General features: G+C 46.9%; 1 protein-coding gene across 2 annotated transcripts in view; it reads right to left on the bottom strand.

Annotated features, from left to right (window-relative positions):
- Positions 1–16,455, bottom strand: part of Kay (transcription factor kayak) — a 37,345-nt gene extending 20,890 nt beyond the window's left edge. Inside the window, exons 1-2 of one of the 2 annotated variants that reach the window (XM_076811132.1) lie at positions 16,302–16,455; positions 14,981–15,565 (exon numbers count right to left, since the gene is read on the bottom strand). In XM_076811132.1, the coding sequence (XP_076667247.1) occupies positions 14,981–15,112 (132 nt within the window). In that variant the 5' untranslated portion in view covers positions 15,113–15,565; positions 16,302–16,455. Of the gene's footprint in view, positions 1–8,780; positions 9,252–14,980; positions 15,566–16,301 lie in introns of those variants that run through there. The other variant, XM_076811131.1, reaches the window with a different exon arrangement.
- Positions 16,456–17,037: the final 582 nt, after the last annotated feature.

The raw sequence follows: 17,037 nt of genomic DNA, 5'->3' as shown, positions 1-17,037 counted from the left end.
GCTCCGTTTCGACAGATCATTGTAGGTCAGTGCTATCGCCGATTATTAATAAAGAAGCGCGAGGCTGGAGCTTCTCTTGATCTGGTTCACGGGGAAATTCGAGCATTGCCCGAGTTTTGCTGCTCTCTGTTTCCCATGAGAAAGTTACTGCACTCCGCTAGCGAGTCTGTCCTCCTCCCGACGGATATCGGAGATTTGGGAAGAAAACAGGCTGCTCCACCTTGGCAATTTCGGGTTCTGTGTGCTCCTTGAGCAACGCAGATTTATGTGCGATTTGGTATTCATTTGTAAGGTGCTAAAGAATTATATACATCTAACTAACTTACAAGGGGAAAATAAGTAAATAGGTGTCCGAGCGTTTCTGCCAATGGGCCTTAATAATAGAGATATTTACATGGAAATTATTAAAAATTTCATAGTTGCCGTGGGACTTTAGTGGGTAAAAATCCCACAACTACCCTGGCGCCCTGGCGGGGATTCCCCTCTGGAGGAGTCGGGGTGCCTTTTGAAGATTACCCCAAGTTAAAGAAAAATAATTTATAAAAAAAAAATTTTTTTAACGTGAAGATATCATGAAAAGACATCCTGACGTCGCTAGAAGGGAATTCCCCGCGGGCGGCAGGGTAGTTGTGGGACTTTTACCCACTAAAACCTCACGGCCACTATGAAATTGTTAATAATTTCCCTGTAAATATCTCTATTGTTAAGGCCCTTTGACAGAAACGCTCGGACACCTATTTACTTATTTTCGACATAGATCCATCGTGCCAAGGCTCATCAAAATCGATGTCTACCACACGGTGTCCTCCCCTTGTTAGTAGACGACCTTTTACCTACTTACTATATAAGTTATCAATAATTAATTCCACATTATATTACTCATGTTTGTGCCAAAGGGTAGTAGCCGTAAATAAATATTATTATTATTATTATAATCAATGTTTCGTGACGCGTGATTAGAGCTCTTACGAAACTAGTCTCGAGGGTGTTTAATCGCCTGCTTCTCACCCAAGATGATCGATTAAACTCGGATTTATCGATGCATGCTGCGAGATGCGTAATTGCCACATCGAGCAGAAAACACCGGGATTATATTAATCGTCTTCGAGAACTGTTGCGTAACCGCGAGACCGCGCTCGGTAGGCGGAGCGATAATTGATTTCTTTTATTCGACGCTACTGAAATTAGCTCTCTTTCGAATCGGCGTCGTATCATGTTTGCGGGAAGTGAATTAACGGCCGCGTTTGTCCGTGCTCCCCGGCCCGGTTGATTCATCGTTAAGAGGCGGTTTTTGGACGACGTGATTAGGTCCCCTAACACGGTGGTTAAGTCACAATTTCAATGATTCGGCAGAACTGTGGCTGGCCGGCACGCGATATATCGCTCGATAACTACAAGGTTGCTCGAGTGTAATGCATTCCGTTTGCAACCCGAGTCTTGGGTAATCGGATCTCGGAGCATTCGATCCACTTTGATCGTAACTTCCACTTTTCTGCTGCACAGTGCGAGCCAACAGTGGACCTTGAAAAATCCAACCCACCCATAGATCAGTCCAAGTGTACGTACCTCTCATTCAACATCAGAGCCACCAAGGGTGGTTAAAAATTACTTGTTTGGCTATTCCTTCTAATCATTACTCATATCCAGTACATTTTGTTTTCTAAAATCTTGTATGACCTTCTCTAAAAAATTGAAATAATTAATTCCGTAAAATTGTTTTGATCTTCGTTTGTTTTTTCTTTGAAATTTATATGTAGTATACTTACATATACCGAGATGGGTCATTTAGAGCCCCTCACGGAACGCAGGTAAATTTTTAGTTTCAGAAGTTTCTCGTATAATTTTTGTATAGTTGAAATACATTTTTAGAAAACTAAATATATTTTCATACATATGCGTTGTACAAAAAGTGCCATAAGATGCGTGTATTATGTTTGCTCAATTTTTTCATTCTTCTATCATACACACATTGCGATGAAACGTAAACGGTGTCAAATAGCATATTGTACTAATAATAAAACTAAGAATATTTGTGGTACATGTAATAAACGAATCTGTGGTGCATGCTCTGCTAAAATAATTGGAACTTGTAAGAAATGTCTCTGAATTTTATGCGTAATTATTTTCAAAATTACTATCGTTATTATATTATTATTATTGTTGTCATTATTATACAGATTATATTCAACTTTCGTTCATAAAATAGGAAAACATATAAAAACGAAATAAAATGCAGTATCTTTTCTTAACTAACTTGTTAATTTGAAAAACAAGTAATTTTAACCCCTCCGGTAGAAGTATGTATACCGTAAACTGGGGTGACTTTGCCCGCCGGGGTGACATTGCCCACTTTTCGGAAAAACTTTATTTTATTTTATTGAGAAGTAATTAGAACATATTGTGTTTTGTGATCGATAGCAATAATTTGTCCAAGATCAAACGAAAAAAAAAACAATAGCAAATTCAATCATATGGTAACTTTTCAGTCAGAGTAAAAAATTACACAAATAAAATTTTTTTTTCCAAGTGAATTTTGTGGTCTCCAAACTTTGCGCTGTTGAGCGAAAATAAACCTTAAAATCTCGTACAAAATTGTTGCACAATGCTAAATATTTGATATGATCCACATATTTTATCTTTCCTTTTTGTAGGAGATGCCGAGAATTTAAAAACCTAAGCTTGGAAGTCGGTCATACCGAAATTCTTCCGCCGAAAAATCAGAGCTGGAGTTAAAAGCAAAGTAAAAAAAAAAGTTTCAGTCGAATCGGATAACAACTTTTGGAGATACAGGTCCCACCGTTTTGAGAACACTGTTTCGAGAAAACCGCGTTTAAAGTTTTACGTCAGCGGCAAGTGGCCGGTTGTAACCCATGCATTTGCCGCTACTCAAGTGCCTATAACTTTGGAAATTTTACGAATTTCAAAACATGCTTTTAAACATATATTCCTAAAAGGTTGAACCTTCGAAAAATGAAATAAAAAAAAAATTGATTTTCAGACCGGAACCTCCCCTTAAACCTACACTCACATCCCCCGCGGGGGGTACCTAATTCCGCCCCAGCCACTTGGTTACCCTGCGACGATGTTCCGTGGAGCGAGAAACGATGTGTCGCGTGCATGGTAACAGGTAGGGCCGCGAAGGACGAGGGCCGTGGGACGGAGACGGTGCACGGGGCGTAAAAGAAATCGCTCTGGAGGGCAGAACGGTCCGTGGATTCCTGGCCAGTGACGCAACCGCGCAGGCATTTCCGACTGGTTGCACTTCGGCTGCTACTCGGATGAGAATACCTACATAATCGCGTACATAATGCGACTGCGGGCGGCCTCCACACGCACGCGGCCCTCCTCTCTCCCCCCCTTTCCTCTTTCTTTCTCCTTTCTCCGGCTCGACCTGTGGCCGCTTTTACGCGCAACACTTTTCAGCGCCTCGCACGCGATACCTCGTGATCTCTCCTCCAACCGCAAGATCGACGGAATTTGTAAAAAGGACAGTCCAAGGGACACTTAACTCCGCGAACCTGAACGCCCCGGAGCGAAATGTTCCCTTTTGCTTTCCGATGCTCCCGATGGGAGGGGGGCAAAAATTGCTGCGCGCTACCAAGGTGTTTACTCGGACCAAGGGTGAGCTATTGAGATTACAGCGAGAGGGGCGCCGTGCTTAAATTACGTGAAGGTAATTTTGGGGATTTCTTACCCCTTCCCTCCCACGGTATAAGAATTCGTAAGATTTTATATACCACCTCCCTCCCCCCCCCCCTCCTGGGCCTTACGTAAATACGTACATCGTTATTTTTCGTGAGCAGAAATACGGACATCTAAAGCATTTATATTTAATCACAAATTACTAGTAGTTAACAATCTTGAAATATCTTTCTTAAATAGTTTCCGACCGGTTGATTTATTATTAAAGAATTAATCAGTTACTCTGCAAATCTCGATCGCAAACAAATCTCTTACACCTTCTTTCTGACGAGTAACCTCTTAAATGGGACATTCACCTTAACTTGGTCTCGTTCAACAGTCGCATTCCACTCCGTTCCCTTTGTATTCAGCGCACAATGTGCATTCCAGAACGTTATCGAAATTCTCGATCGAGCGGCGAGTTATTAAGATCCCACGCGACACACGCTGTACACCCCGATCATCCCCAGCTTCCGTCCCTCTCCGAATGGGAAGCAGCGTGGTTTAGACCACAGCGTAATTTCGAATGCATTGGACTATAATGAACTACATTTAATATGGTGGCACGGTTGAAAGCACCTTTTGTGTTCTACCTCGGGGCCACCTAGGTCCCTCACGAATAACAGTTTCACGAAACTGGATACGTTCCGTCCCACGTATCAGCGGAGGCCTTAAAAACGACCTCCTTAAACGAGCAGTCCCCCTTTCATAGGGGCGAACGTCACCCTGAATAGGTGCAGCACTTTATCATGACATCTCGGAGTGGACGAAGGGCGAGATGCCTCTTTGAATTCGAACCAACCGAGGACTAGCTTGGCGCCGAGGAACGCAACCCCGGCGCGCGGAGAAAGGCGCGTCCTACTCGACAGCCACCCCCTTTGGAAATCAATTCTAAATGCTCGGGAGGATCGCTGGCGGTGCGCATTGAACGCCGTGGCTGTCTGACTGACGCTTTCCATCTGCGGTGATGGAGGGTACCGGTGGAATGGGAGAATGTTAAATATTTTCCAAGCGTGACGTCGCGTGACACGAAAACATTGACACTAGCGACAGAGATCCTCGGGTTCTCCTACGTCGATCGATGTTGAAATTAAGTGGCCGGAGTATTGGCAGCCGAAAAGACGCAAGTGCAAGTGTTTGAACAGGAACAGCTCGTTGAAATTGACTTTCCCGGTCCTTTCGACCAGTAACAATGAAAACAAACGCCTCTGTGCCAGGCGCGAGTTGCATGTGCACATTATCGGCGCGTGTCCTTGGGATGGAGGAAGCTCGCCCTGCTTGCAACGATAATTTAGATAAACGGCTGTCGTCCACTATCTACGTCTGAATCCGCTGACATTTTTCTTCCGCGAGCGCTAGCACGGGTTTCCCGGGAAGAGGATGTGGAACGTCGAAATCAAGCTAATGGCTGACTCAAACATTGCGCGTACTATTAGGAGCTGCGAGTAGGGAGACTACCAAAGAGTTTCAGCCAAAGAAGATACCCTCTCGATTGGTTTAAATTCTCGGATCGTTGGTTAATTACTGTCTCTTGAAATTTATCGATTTATCCTCGAAGAGAACCCCGATGATGCGCACGATCGCCGAGTCTCGCAATCGAGCGAGCGGGGAAAGCCCAGAAGTGGACGTCAGAAGAGCCACGAGGCGTAGAATCCTACGAAAGCGCGGGACCCAATAGAGCTCCACCGTTCGAGGCATTCTCGAGGGGAAAGTGTTAAGGTATTGACGTCACTCGTACGCAAGATATCTTTCCGTGGAATCGACCTCCTTTCGAGGTCGACCACACCGGATTAACAGCGCTCGCTATCCGCCGTAAAGAAGCGAGACGGGGGAAAACAAAAAAAAAAAGGATCTTACAATCGTAGACGCGAGGCTTTAGATCGCTAGAACCGCCAGCTCCGAGGTCCTAGAATCTAAAATCTCGAGTCCCGCGGTACGAGGCGGCCCGACCAGCCTGCATTAGCCTACCGTAGTCGCAATTATTCGGCCCCTTACGAATCTCCATTGTGAAACCGTTTCTGCGCAGCCGCGCTTTAAGAGGCGCTTTCGCAACGTCGCGATTCCTTTTTATCTTTCGCCCCGGGGGAGGGGAAAAATACGACGGGCATAATCCTGCGTTGGGTCGATTAGATTCCCCTACTCTCCAGATTTCTCTTTACCGCGAGACCTGGTCGATTAATCGTTCGTTGGCGGACTTATTCACGATCGTACCAGGGATCTCCATTACTGTCGATGGCATTAGAAAATAAGATCTTTGGCACGTGTAGGAGCTTTGGGTAGATATCGCTACCTAATCTAACCGGCATTTACACACCTACGTATTGAAACCACTTGAGGCGTCTGAAATGTCAGAATACAAGGAGAAAAAGTGTTACTTCATCAAAGACACCGGATGTGGATTTCTAGGTATTCGCGGAGCATCCAGCGTTTCCTGGAAGCGAGGGGGGCAAATAAGGAACAAGCCGCGGATCTAGTTGTGACGGTCGTCGAGTCTGAAGTTATGCACGCGCGTAAAACTCGACGGTTCGTTTTTCCTGGTAGCGGTGTCTCACGGGAGAGTAACGCGTAATCGACATGTTTACGAGGCGTCGCGAATAATAATGGCGAGCAATCTCGCGTGTCGCGACGGCAACCTGCGCACGCGACACGTGCGTGGATTTTCATTCATAAATCGCTGGTAAAACTACGCTGCTGCTCAATGACTCATCCATCTTGGGCGCGCGCGCGCGCCCGGCAGCGCGCTCGAGGCGTGGAGAGCACGCCCAGTGCGCTCGAAACCGAGGTAAGCCCGGCCGCGACGTCGATAGGCATCTTCTGCGAGTTTTATGCAAATTGGACGGGGTGTTGGTCTTCCACTGACTGCGTCGATGGCGATGGAAAGTTCTTACGGAAACCGGAAGTAGCTGATAGCGGGAAGGCTTTGGAATAGAGCATGAACGAGGACTAGATGATGCGCGAGATAAGGGGATGAGATAAGGAGGATTATACGAATGACGTGATTGAGATATTCTCATTTGGGAAACTTTCGTTTGGGAACAGGGGAGAGTTTTCTTTAGTTGTTTTGTATTTTTGTATTTCCTGTGTTATTTACACAGGATTTCTTTGCTTATTATTGCCCCTCAAAACGAACCCCTTTTTTTTCCTTTTTAGTCATTCCATTTTTCCCTCCTCTTTTCTCTCTCCTTTGAAGTCCCAGCAGCAGCAGCACACTGGGAGAAAGAAAGGTGTTTTTTTTGTTTTCCCGGTCACCCATCTTTCCCCCAGTACACCGCCCGTGACGTTTGACTTCGGTGATCTAACGAGAACCGGTGTATTCATCACGGCTACGGCCGCTGGTGGACACAGAGTTTGAAATGTGGAATGTGGATTAAGGAGAGAACTCGGTGGGTTGAGTTTGCTAAGCATTTGTGAGTTTTCTTTTGTTATGGTATAGATATGCAGAGGAATAGTGGGAGCATAATTTTCCATTGCGCTACATGGGAAGGAGACGAAGGAGATGATCGTCTTTCTCGCTAGACACTCGAGGCCAAGAGGCAGGATGACACCTCTTGCCTTATGACCCGTTCATATTGCTCTCGCTAAACTTAACCCTGCCTTCGTTTAACTAAACCCTCTAATTGGTGGGTTAACGAGCGTTAACTCCGGGCTTCCTGTCAGATTTAACTGTTTTCCTTCGGTATCGCGCGCACAAAGTATTCTGAAATTTCGCGGGGAGAAGCTTTTCTCCGCCGCGTAATCCGCCAGGTTCAATGACTTGCTGCGCGGCTCAAGGCAATTACGGTCACGCACAATTTCATAGGTAAAAGAGATAATTGCAAGATTGCACTTTTCTGGAATCTGACACCTACGTGTTTGAAATGAAAAGAATATTAAGTCTCGGGTGTAACGAAATTGTTGAACGTTTAAGGAACAGAGCCAGCGGCAGTGAGCGATCTTGTAATTGATTCGAGCAGTGTGTTAATATTGGTTTAATTTACCGAATATGCTGAAGATTGTAATCGGTTTCGAATGCTTCACGGGGCAATAAACTTATCTGAGCAGGTGATTCTCCGAGTACTTATTTCGGGTCGTGCAGTAAGAGGAATTACCCAGGTAGGATTCCCCGAATTGAAACTTATCTTACAGTAGGTATCAAAGCTTCAAGTACTTTGTAAAGTCATTTAGCAAATAGACAAAACGAGGATCGCAAGAATGCAGAGCCCTAATGGCGACGTTTAGCCGCCCGAAAGATGACGACTACCTTCGAAACCATGTAAAACCACTTACGTAACGGCCTGCAATAAACACAGGCTCTTAAGACCTTACTGTGTTCCGCGAAAGGAAAACGCGATTAGCGCGAAAGTACGTAAAGTAAATGTCACTGTAAAAGTGTAGACTAAACTTCTTTCGTTTTCCAAGATTCCATTAATTCCAAGCCTACTCTGCCTGCGGACTTACGATCAACAGTGAATCGAGCTCGACGGCTCGTTTAAAAAATAACAGAAAAAATATAACGAAGAAAGAACGGAGAAGCCAGTTTTGGGAAATCAGAGCGGAAGATTGATGCAAGCGATCTGAAAATATTACAGGTAAGAGGATCCAGAGTACAACGCGATAACGTTTCTTTGAAATTCCAAGGAAAGACGTCACCGTCGCGACCTCAATTACTATATAGCTGAATTCTACACGCTATCACCTCGTAACACTCCCAGTTTTCGTGCTTAACTTTTAATCTCTCTCTCAGTGTGGTCGTAAAAACGTTTAAGTGTCAGAAAAAAACAACAACCGGGAGTGTAATCATTAACTACGTCAGACATAACGACAAAACATTGCGTGCATCAAACATTATTAACCTCAGTGAAACGACAATAAATCCATTCCGACCGTAATTGCAACGACAGACCGCTCCCCCACGAACCAGAAGCGAAACCAAGTTCACGGGTAAGCTCGATCAATATCGATCGACCTTCGACCGTGACACCTGGGCGTCGGTACCAGGGAATCGATGTTTCGTTTCCAGCGGCTCGTCGCAACGTCCCGTCCCGCGAGTGGAAAAAATATCGAGCTCGAGAACCTAACCTGACAAAGCTGATTCGTTCTGTGAAAAACATGTCTCTTACCATCGCCTTTTCCTCTTTGGTCAGCTGCCACGGATCGGACAGATTCGAAACCGGCGGGTACATGGAGAACATCGTGTAACTGTGATCCTCGACAATGTTGTCGCAAAAGCCTGCGCTGGGTACACGTTGCGTCATCTGTGAGCGGGTGTCGCGTTCAAAACTTCACTGAAATTTCGCCGCTCCTCCGCGAGCAAGAAAGAGAGAGAGAGAGAGAGTACTCTGACAGAAGTCTACCAAAGTTCGAGGGCGAGCTTGACAACACCGGCGACGAGTCACGACGACAACTAGCCCGCTTCACCGATAATCCACGCGCCGGCGACGGTACACAATTGTTCCTTTGCGAAAGCGACGCGGACGGTCGCGTTTTTCGGCACTGTCACGTACGTGCGAGGCTCGACGAAGCAAACGATATACAACGTGGATCATCGAGCAACGTCGCGCGTGCTCACGTATCCCAACTGAGCCCGCCAAAGTGACTGGGAAACTATATAGAAAGACCGCTGCCTGTCCCCCCACCAATCAGGACCGAGCGAGCACCGCGTGACGTCACCGCCATCTTGATCGCTGATTCGCGCGATAGCGCGCGGCCAATCAACGCGCCCAATGCGCAGCCGTGGCTGTCTGTAACCGCTCGTAACCACTGCTTTAACCACGGAATCGGGCAGCGAACAACTTAGATCCCCTTTTCCAGGTAGACGGACACTGGCGCGCGCGGTCGTTAACTCGCATAATTCTACAAACGAGTCGATAATCGGGCAGATCTCCCCCTGATCGCGGGCATTATTCCATTTCATTTCACTTATACTCCGCTGCTCATCCTTAACTCTTTGGTAGGTTAATCTGTAGGTAACAGTAGGGAACTGTTTGACATGTCGATACGAAAGGGGCAGCTGTATTCGCGTTTCCTTAGTTTTAAAAGTTATGGTATATCGGTTATATAACGCGCATTCGAGTTTCTTATGGGGCTATACCCGTTTGAAACCTCGGAAAATGTGTACGTTTTGTGGATTTTTTTACGAGTCAACGGCTTGATGAAGATTTGCCGTTTTTTTACTAGCTTTACATAGTATTATGAACTACTTAAAAAAAAAGTTTCAGTTAAAAAACTATTGTTTTTCGGAAGTTATGCATACATATCCGAAAGTCTCTCGATTTTAGACGGCTAAACGGTGGGCCTAAAAATTCGCGCTACGTTCAACCGATTCACTTCCAATTTTGCATGCAGGATCGTAATAAGATTCCACGTCGTCCAACGAGGACTTTTTTTATTCCGATTCCCCGTTTATTGTTTATACAGAAAAAAGGTGGTCTTTTCTCTTAGAAAAATGTAACTTCACCTTTGATCTCTCACCATTTCTTTATTTTTCAAAATTTTCAAAATTTTCAAAATCGCCGCCGTTGGACAATAGCTACTGACATACTTTAAAAGAAGATTTTATTCTTTTTGATTTCAGACACGACATACTGCTGTTTTCAGGCCCACCGTTTAGCCGCCTAAAATCGAGAGACTTTCGGATATGTACGCATAACTTCCGAAAAACAATAGTTCTTTAACTGAAACTTTTTTTTTAAGTAGTTCATAATACTATGCAAAGATAGTAAAAAAACAGGAAATCTTCGTCAAGCCGTTGACTTGTAAAAAAATCCACAAAACGTATACATTTTCCGAGGGTTCAAACGGGTATTCCCGCCTCAAGGGGGATTCGGCTTGTGATGTGCCGCAGCTCGATTCCCGACACGTTTACCATTTCATCGCGACGAGCGTAACGACGCCGTATGCAAATTTCGTATTCCTGGGGCGTACAGTTGCAGGGAAATGAGTCTGGGAATAGGAAAACAAAATGCTCGTGACGCGTCGAGTGGTAATCTCTGCGAGAAATCATCTGTCGCCCGAGCAACTACTGGGAGTTCTTACTATTTCGGTGCCGGGAATTCCCCCGCGTGCGTGCACGGCTCTTTGTCCCCTGTTTCGATATATACGAACGTACGCTTGCGTGCACGTGCAACGAACCCGCCGCGCGAGCTCCGCCAGTCCGGTGCAACGTACGTGTGAACGCACTTTGCCCAAGTACAATAATAAAAAAAAAGACACCGCCTCGGTCGTTATTGTCGACTTTATCGAGCACTCGGGGGAATTAACAGCTGTCCTAAGAAAAAGAAGATAAAAGCAAACGCTGTCGAAACTTCATAATGAACATTTTAGAAAAAAAATTCTGCTGAACAGAACTCGATAGGAATGATCCTGAATTTACTGGCAACATTGTACGCTCACTCCCACAGCTTCTCGAGAACGACGAATCCGAAGTGATTGTTTTGAAAAAATGCCGTGGGAAACGGTTAAGGTTTACGACAGGACCGCGTGTTTTTTTGTTACCGTCGCAACCTGTATTAACACATTAACGGCGCCCCAACTGGAACAGGTATATTGCCGAACACTAAGCAAGGGATTATGATTTACGGCATTGTTTTGCTCGCCTGAAAAATAATGCCACCGAAGAACTGTCTGGGACAATAAAGGCCCTTCGTTGCCCAAGGAGGCGAGACAGTAGTGTGTGTATTCTTACCTCTAATCAGTTCCATAAGATTTATGGGCTTGTTTTGGTGGAAAGTCTCGCGAAAGAAAGGTACAATGTCAATAGGGCGTGATTCATGCAGGCCTGAAGTCTATCTAATCCAAACCAACGGCGAGAAAAACAATTTTTTCTCTTCACCTACAACAATTTTCCCTGTTCCATTCAACCAAGAGGCTCGAGAGCTACATGCATCCTTCGATTACGCTGCAATTATCTCGGGTACAGACGCCGGCTTCGGTGAATTACTTTTCAATCGCACCTCGAAGGCCGCGGTGCCCGCGGGCACGAGCCAAAACCGTTCAGGGTTAATCGCGCGGCCGACGACGACTGAAAGTGGCGACGCGAAAAGCCGAAAACCATTTAAGAGCGTTGACGAAGGAGGCCCGATGAATTATCGGTCACGTATCAAGGAAAATCGTGGAGGCCGTCGTTCGGGCGCCCATTGTGACTACAAAGGTAGTTGAAAATCGAAGATCGGAACGACGTTGGAAAGGATCGTGTCCCCTCCCCTCCCCTCCCCCGGTGGCTTTGTTCCTCTCCTTTTGTTCTCCAAAACGGACATTTTAATGAGCGCACGACCAAGTTGGCGGGGTTAATCGAATGTTTGTGGGTAAAGCAAAAGCCGCGGGCCCGCGGCACGCGCCGTGCGCGCGCAGCATAACAATCGCCGCCGAAAATCGAACGAAGGAAAGGCGGAAGCCTCGGCGCGGTCTTTCTACCGCCGGGGAAAACTACCGTCAGGTAAATGTCCCAATACCTGGACATTTAAGGGGTTAGCTACCTTCAGGAGGTAGAAAAAGAATCAATTCTTTGGGAATTTATTTCAGAAAGTACATGCATATATTTATGCAATGGTTTTTGTATTCAGATGAGGGACACTTTAACGCGTTATTGTATTATGTATTGGTACAAAAATATTTAGATATTGCAAAATTACAACAGATTTCCCGGAACCTGTTTTTACACCGGTGACCGCGATTTCTCCAAAACCGCTTGTATGTATAGAACTAAAATACTAATATAGAGCTCGAGAGACTCGGTTTTTATAAAATTTACTAATATGGAGTCGGCGTTGGAGTCGGCATATATTTCTTCCACTCCGACTCCGCTAATCAGAAATCCCTTCTGAACTCCGACTCCCGACTCCGCGACCCCGACTGCACAGCCCTGGTTAAAAGTTTACTAAAGAAAATATGTACACGAATATATTTTATTAAATATTTGAATAACAGAATAAAATAGTTCTTTTATGGATAAAGCGAATATTAAATGTAATAATCAGTATTATTTACACTAGTGTCCAGGTATTGGTACATTTACCTAAAACCAGTAAACCGCGGAGTACGAGGTGACTCTGAATATTCAAGAGCCCGCGAAAGGGGGGCTCGGTAGATCTGTGGCGCTGCCGGTGAATCAGTCGGTTCCCTCCTCTACGCGTCAAAGGATCCGCGGCGCGCTTTTACTCTCGCCGCGGATAAATCACGGACGCGCGCGCGTAATACCGGGAATAATGGAGACAATAGACGGTGGAGGGGCGATGGGGCAAGATTACAGGTTCGTGACTTTGCTGACGATCGGATGCTTACGATTCTCGCGATACATCCATGACTTTCCACTGTCTTTGAGTCCCAGTTCCAAGAAACGAAGAAGAAGAGCCCGTGTTTCCTTAAAATTCTCTCCTTATAGAAAACGTTCGTGTTCGTGTTCGTCTGGCTATTGACTAGGACTGCCTCACCACGACCAACGTTCTCTCCCCCTTTGCCCCTAATATTTGCATTTTATCGGTCGATTTCCTCCCCTGCACTCCTGCCGTTAATGGCGGCAGAGATAATTAGGTGACAACAGCTGGCTCGGCCAGCTATCTGCTCATGACATTAATGCTGCGCAATACTACTAGATCTATGGCACCGCGCCGTTCGCGAGCGGACACGTGTGCTTGTGGCGTGTACGTGTGTATGCGCGTGCGCGTGTATTTAAATGACCGCGCGCCGTCACGAGGCGACCGTGCACGGGTCCCTTTGTAAAACAGCTGTTGGGGACAGCAGAAGCCATGCCAGTCGAAATGCTAGATCAATACCATCGCTCGCCGCTAAATTTCTACGAAAGGGGAGACTGCTCGGCGGGGGAGCGCGTTAAACCCTACGCCCCCCTCGCCGCAACGCACCATACACTCCACCTAAGAATTTTATCTCTCCGCTATCCCCGACGCACATTACGCATCCAAACTCGACGCCTTTCCGTTCCATTTCTGCGATAATTCACGCGAATGTCAATGGAAAGAAGGGGGCTTCGAATGCTTTGTATTTATAAATATACAAGGAGTGACGCAAACGCATAAACCGCGCGGTTGGAGCCTGCTTTGCTGAGCGTGCTCGATTAAAAACTGACCACCCGTGATCTTGTGACATCTGAGGTTCGTAAACTCGAGCAAACCGTTTTGGGAAAGAATTGCGGTTCAACTTTGTCGGGCTATCTAGATTCGTCTACCTATCGCACAGTTTTTCATTCTATTCGGCATTATTTTTAGTCCCGCGAGTACATCTCCGCGATCACATTGTAACGCCACTGTACAGTCGCGAACGATCATTGATCCGCAGAGATCGGTGAATGGACGTGTACATGTAAGAGAGCGTTTCATTGGTCAACTCCGTAGTAACTCGGAAGTTTATTGGCGACACTATACGCACGCAGTGCGCCTTAAATGGATGCACGGAGCTGGCGGAGGCCGGAACGATAGTTGTTTATCTATGCAGACTTTGCAGAGCGCATTCGCGAGCCGAGATTGCCTGTAGGGCTGGCGAAGATCGTTTACTTTCGACTGGCGCTATTATTACGGAATACCAAGCCTGCGGCACCCCGGGGGTTTACAAAAATCGAAAATCACGCTCCTACGTCAAACAGTTTATAGCGATGATGCCGGCACTCGTTTTACGGATTTAGATTTGGGCGCGTGTACCATCCGCCAATAACGGAACGGTTACGGCCCAGTCTAGACTCGACTGTCAAGCGCACTCGCCTTACCCGCGAATAATCGTCAAAGAAAAGACACCGTACGAATTTGCCTTCTTAAGTCAGGCAAAAATAACTAAGAAATAACCACGATCACAATACCTCGTCGAATATTGAAACAAAACGCAAGGAAACTCGCTCGATCTATTTCTTTCCGCGTTTCCAACGACCGGGCTGCTTCGAGGAAACCGTTTTTCCATAAACTCGAAGGATAACCGGCAGTCGTCTTTCAAATCTCTTTAAAATTCTGCCAGAGCACGCGTACGGTTCGTTTTCAGAAGCGTCGACCTTTTCTCGGTAACTTCCGACCCTATCGCTGCCCGTGAACGGTATCTTTTCGAATAACGCTTAATGATTCGTGGAAAGCACGTTACGTAACCGGCCTGGCGGAGTTTTATTGGCGATGACAGCGCGGTCCGAATATTTTCCACGAAAATCACGGTGCGCTACCGACCAATCACGTGATCGGTTGTTTATCGGACGCGCGTACGCGTATGCGGAGGCATACGCACCTCGGTTGCATAAGCGTCCGTATTTACGCATAGAAATCTGTTAGCCAGCCAGGAGCGTGGTCCGCTCCGTGGTTAAATGTAGGGAGACGGGTGGACGAGTACTTACGTTGCTAGGTAGTATGGACGAATTCGCGATGCTGGAGAGAAAATCATGGCTGACGCGTGAGCTCTGCGACGTCCCGCTGTCGCTTGATACGCTCGAGCTGTCGTAGAGCACGTCGGACACTTCGAGCTTCATGTTTATGTATCCTCGAGGCGCTACGGGATTCTACCTGGCTGGTTTCCTCGCGCGAAAGGAAAAGTCGGGCGGTCACGTCCCCGTGGCGTGTATAACCTCTTTATCAGACGGGTGTACCCGACACGGGCCTGCGAGGAGGCGATGGGATATCCTCGGTCACGGAGAACTGTAGGGCGGCGCACACGGATCGCAGGTCCCTTTGCCCGAAACTGTGTGAAACTGCGCCCGATGACTCATACCGTGGGGGAATACCTCGAGGTTCGCGCACGTTCGGTCCTCGGCTCAACGATCTGCCTCGGCTCTCTTTCTGCTCCGTCGAGGCTCCACGAACGCGTATGACGTCACTAGCTATTCCCAGGCGACCAATCGCGACGCTCGCCGCGCCACGTTCGCGACGCTCGATCCAGGGGCGACGGCGTCCGCACGATCGATGGGTGCCCACACATCGGGGCGCTGTCAGGAGATTCCGATTGTCAGATAAACTTGTAAACATTTGCATACGGGCGCGCGACAGTTACGTAAAGAGATAACGGTATGGATCTTAACGAAGTCGAAAGACGCGGATGCACAGGCTGTACCGTGGATGTATCATTTCCACCCTGGTTTCTCGTTGCTAATTTAATTAAATTGAATTAGATGTCGCCGACGACCGTGCAGAGGATCCTCCGGTGTGTAAATAACCGAGAGCTTAGCCCTGGCCTGACCGAGCCGTAAACACGTCTATTAACTCGTTAATGCTCACGCCCGCCCACTTGAACCTCGAGAGGCTTTCTTCCAACGATTGGATCACGTGCCTGTCCCAAATCCTCGGGCTATAAGTCCCATTCTTACGTTTCTTATAGACAATTGGTGACGGTGATTACGTGTATCGCAACCGTTTCACCGTCGACTGGCACGCGAGGCTGCCCAGCGCCCATTGCTCGTTCCGTTTATTGGCGATACGCGCGACTGTCGTTGCGTAATCGATAGTGCCATTGGAGCGGAAACTGGCCAGCGCAGGGCCGACCGGCAGAATCCACGGGGACAGAATCTCGCGGTACACACTGCTCCCCGTGGCGGCTCGCAGTGGCGTCGCTTGACGACGAAAATTTCAAAGCAGCGTTTCCAAGAATCGCGGTGAGTCATGCGGCAGGTCGTGTGGGCGGTGAACGGGGTAGCCGGAACATATCGAACAAGACGCGTGACTCACCAATCTGATATGCTGGGTATTCGCGCCTTAACCTGCTCTCCCTCCGGATGGCTAGACGTTCCTCGACCTGCCGTTTCCTCCGCTCCAAAAGCACACACAGGTGCCACCTGTAACCCGGGCGACCGAGGTACACGAGAAGGCCGGGCTACGGGTCCACCTCTGTAACCCGGTATTAATTTAGGATATTATTCCGAAAGGGATCGGTGGCCGATTAAGATGAGGTTTGGGGGGAGGGGTGCGGAGGGGGTGTGGACTCTAAATCTAAAATTGTAGCTTCGAGTATTTAATAGTTTCCGAATATTAATAAAAAAAGTATTGTTAATTTTTTTTTTTAAATTTTTTTTGGACGTTGGTGCAGGCCCCGCTACCTGGGAACCCTCCCCCAATTTTTTCATTTTGAAATTTTGTAGCCTCAGTCACATTTTTAGCATCTTCAAACTCACATCGGTTCGCTACCATGCTTTACGCACCCCCCGCATTAATCTAGCCCCAACCAATACTAATACCCGGGATAATTTGGAAAGTGGAATGCGTTGCGTCGGTATAAGTGAAGAGAAATATTGTTAAGATCGTGGTAAAGTGATTAAAAAGAATCGGTAAGGTGTACCTATCCTTTTATGCACAATTACCCCTGTATCTTTTGAACGCATTAATCGCCGAAGCTAAAAGAGTGACCCAAAAACAGCCTCTGTTTGGTCCCACGATTTTGGAACTGAATTTTATGGGAAACGACACT

This window comes from Andrena cerasifolii, chromosome 4, assembly GCF_050908995.1.
Source record: "Andrena cerasifolii isolate SP2316 chromosome 4, iyAndCera1_principal, whole genome shotgun sequence".
NCBI lineage: Eukaryota > Metazoa > Arthropoda > Insecta > Hymenoptera > Andrenidae > Andrena > Andrena cerasifolii.
Note: the sequence above shows the minus strand (reverse complement) of the source record. Positions and strands in the feature narration are given on the sequence as shown.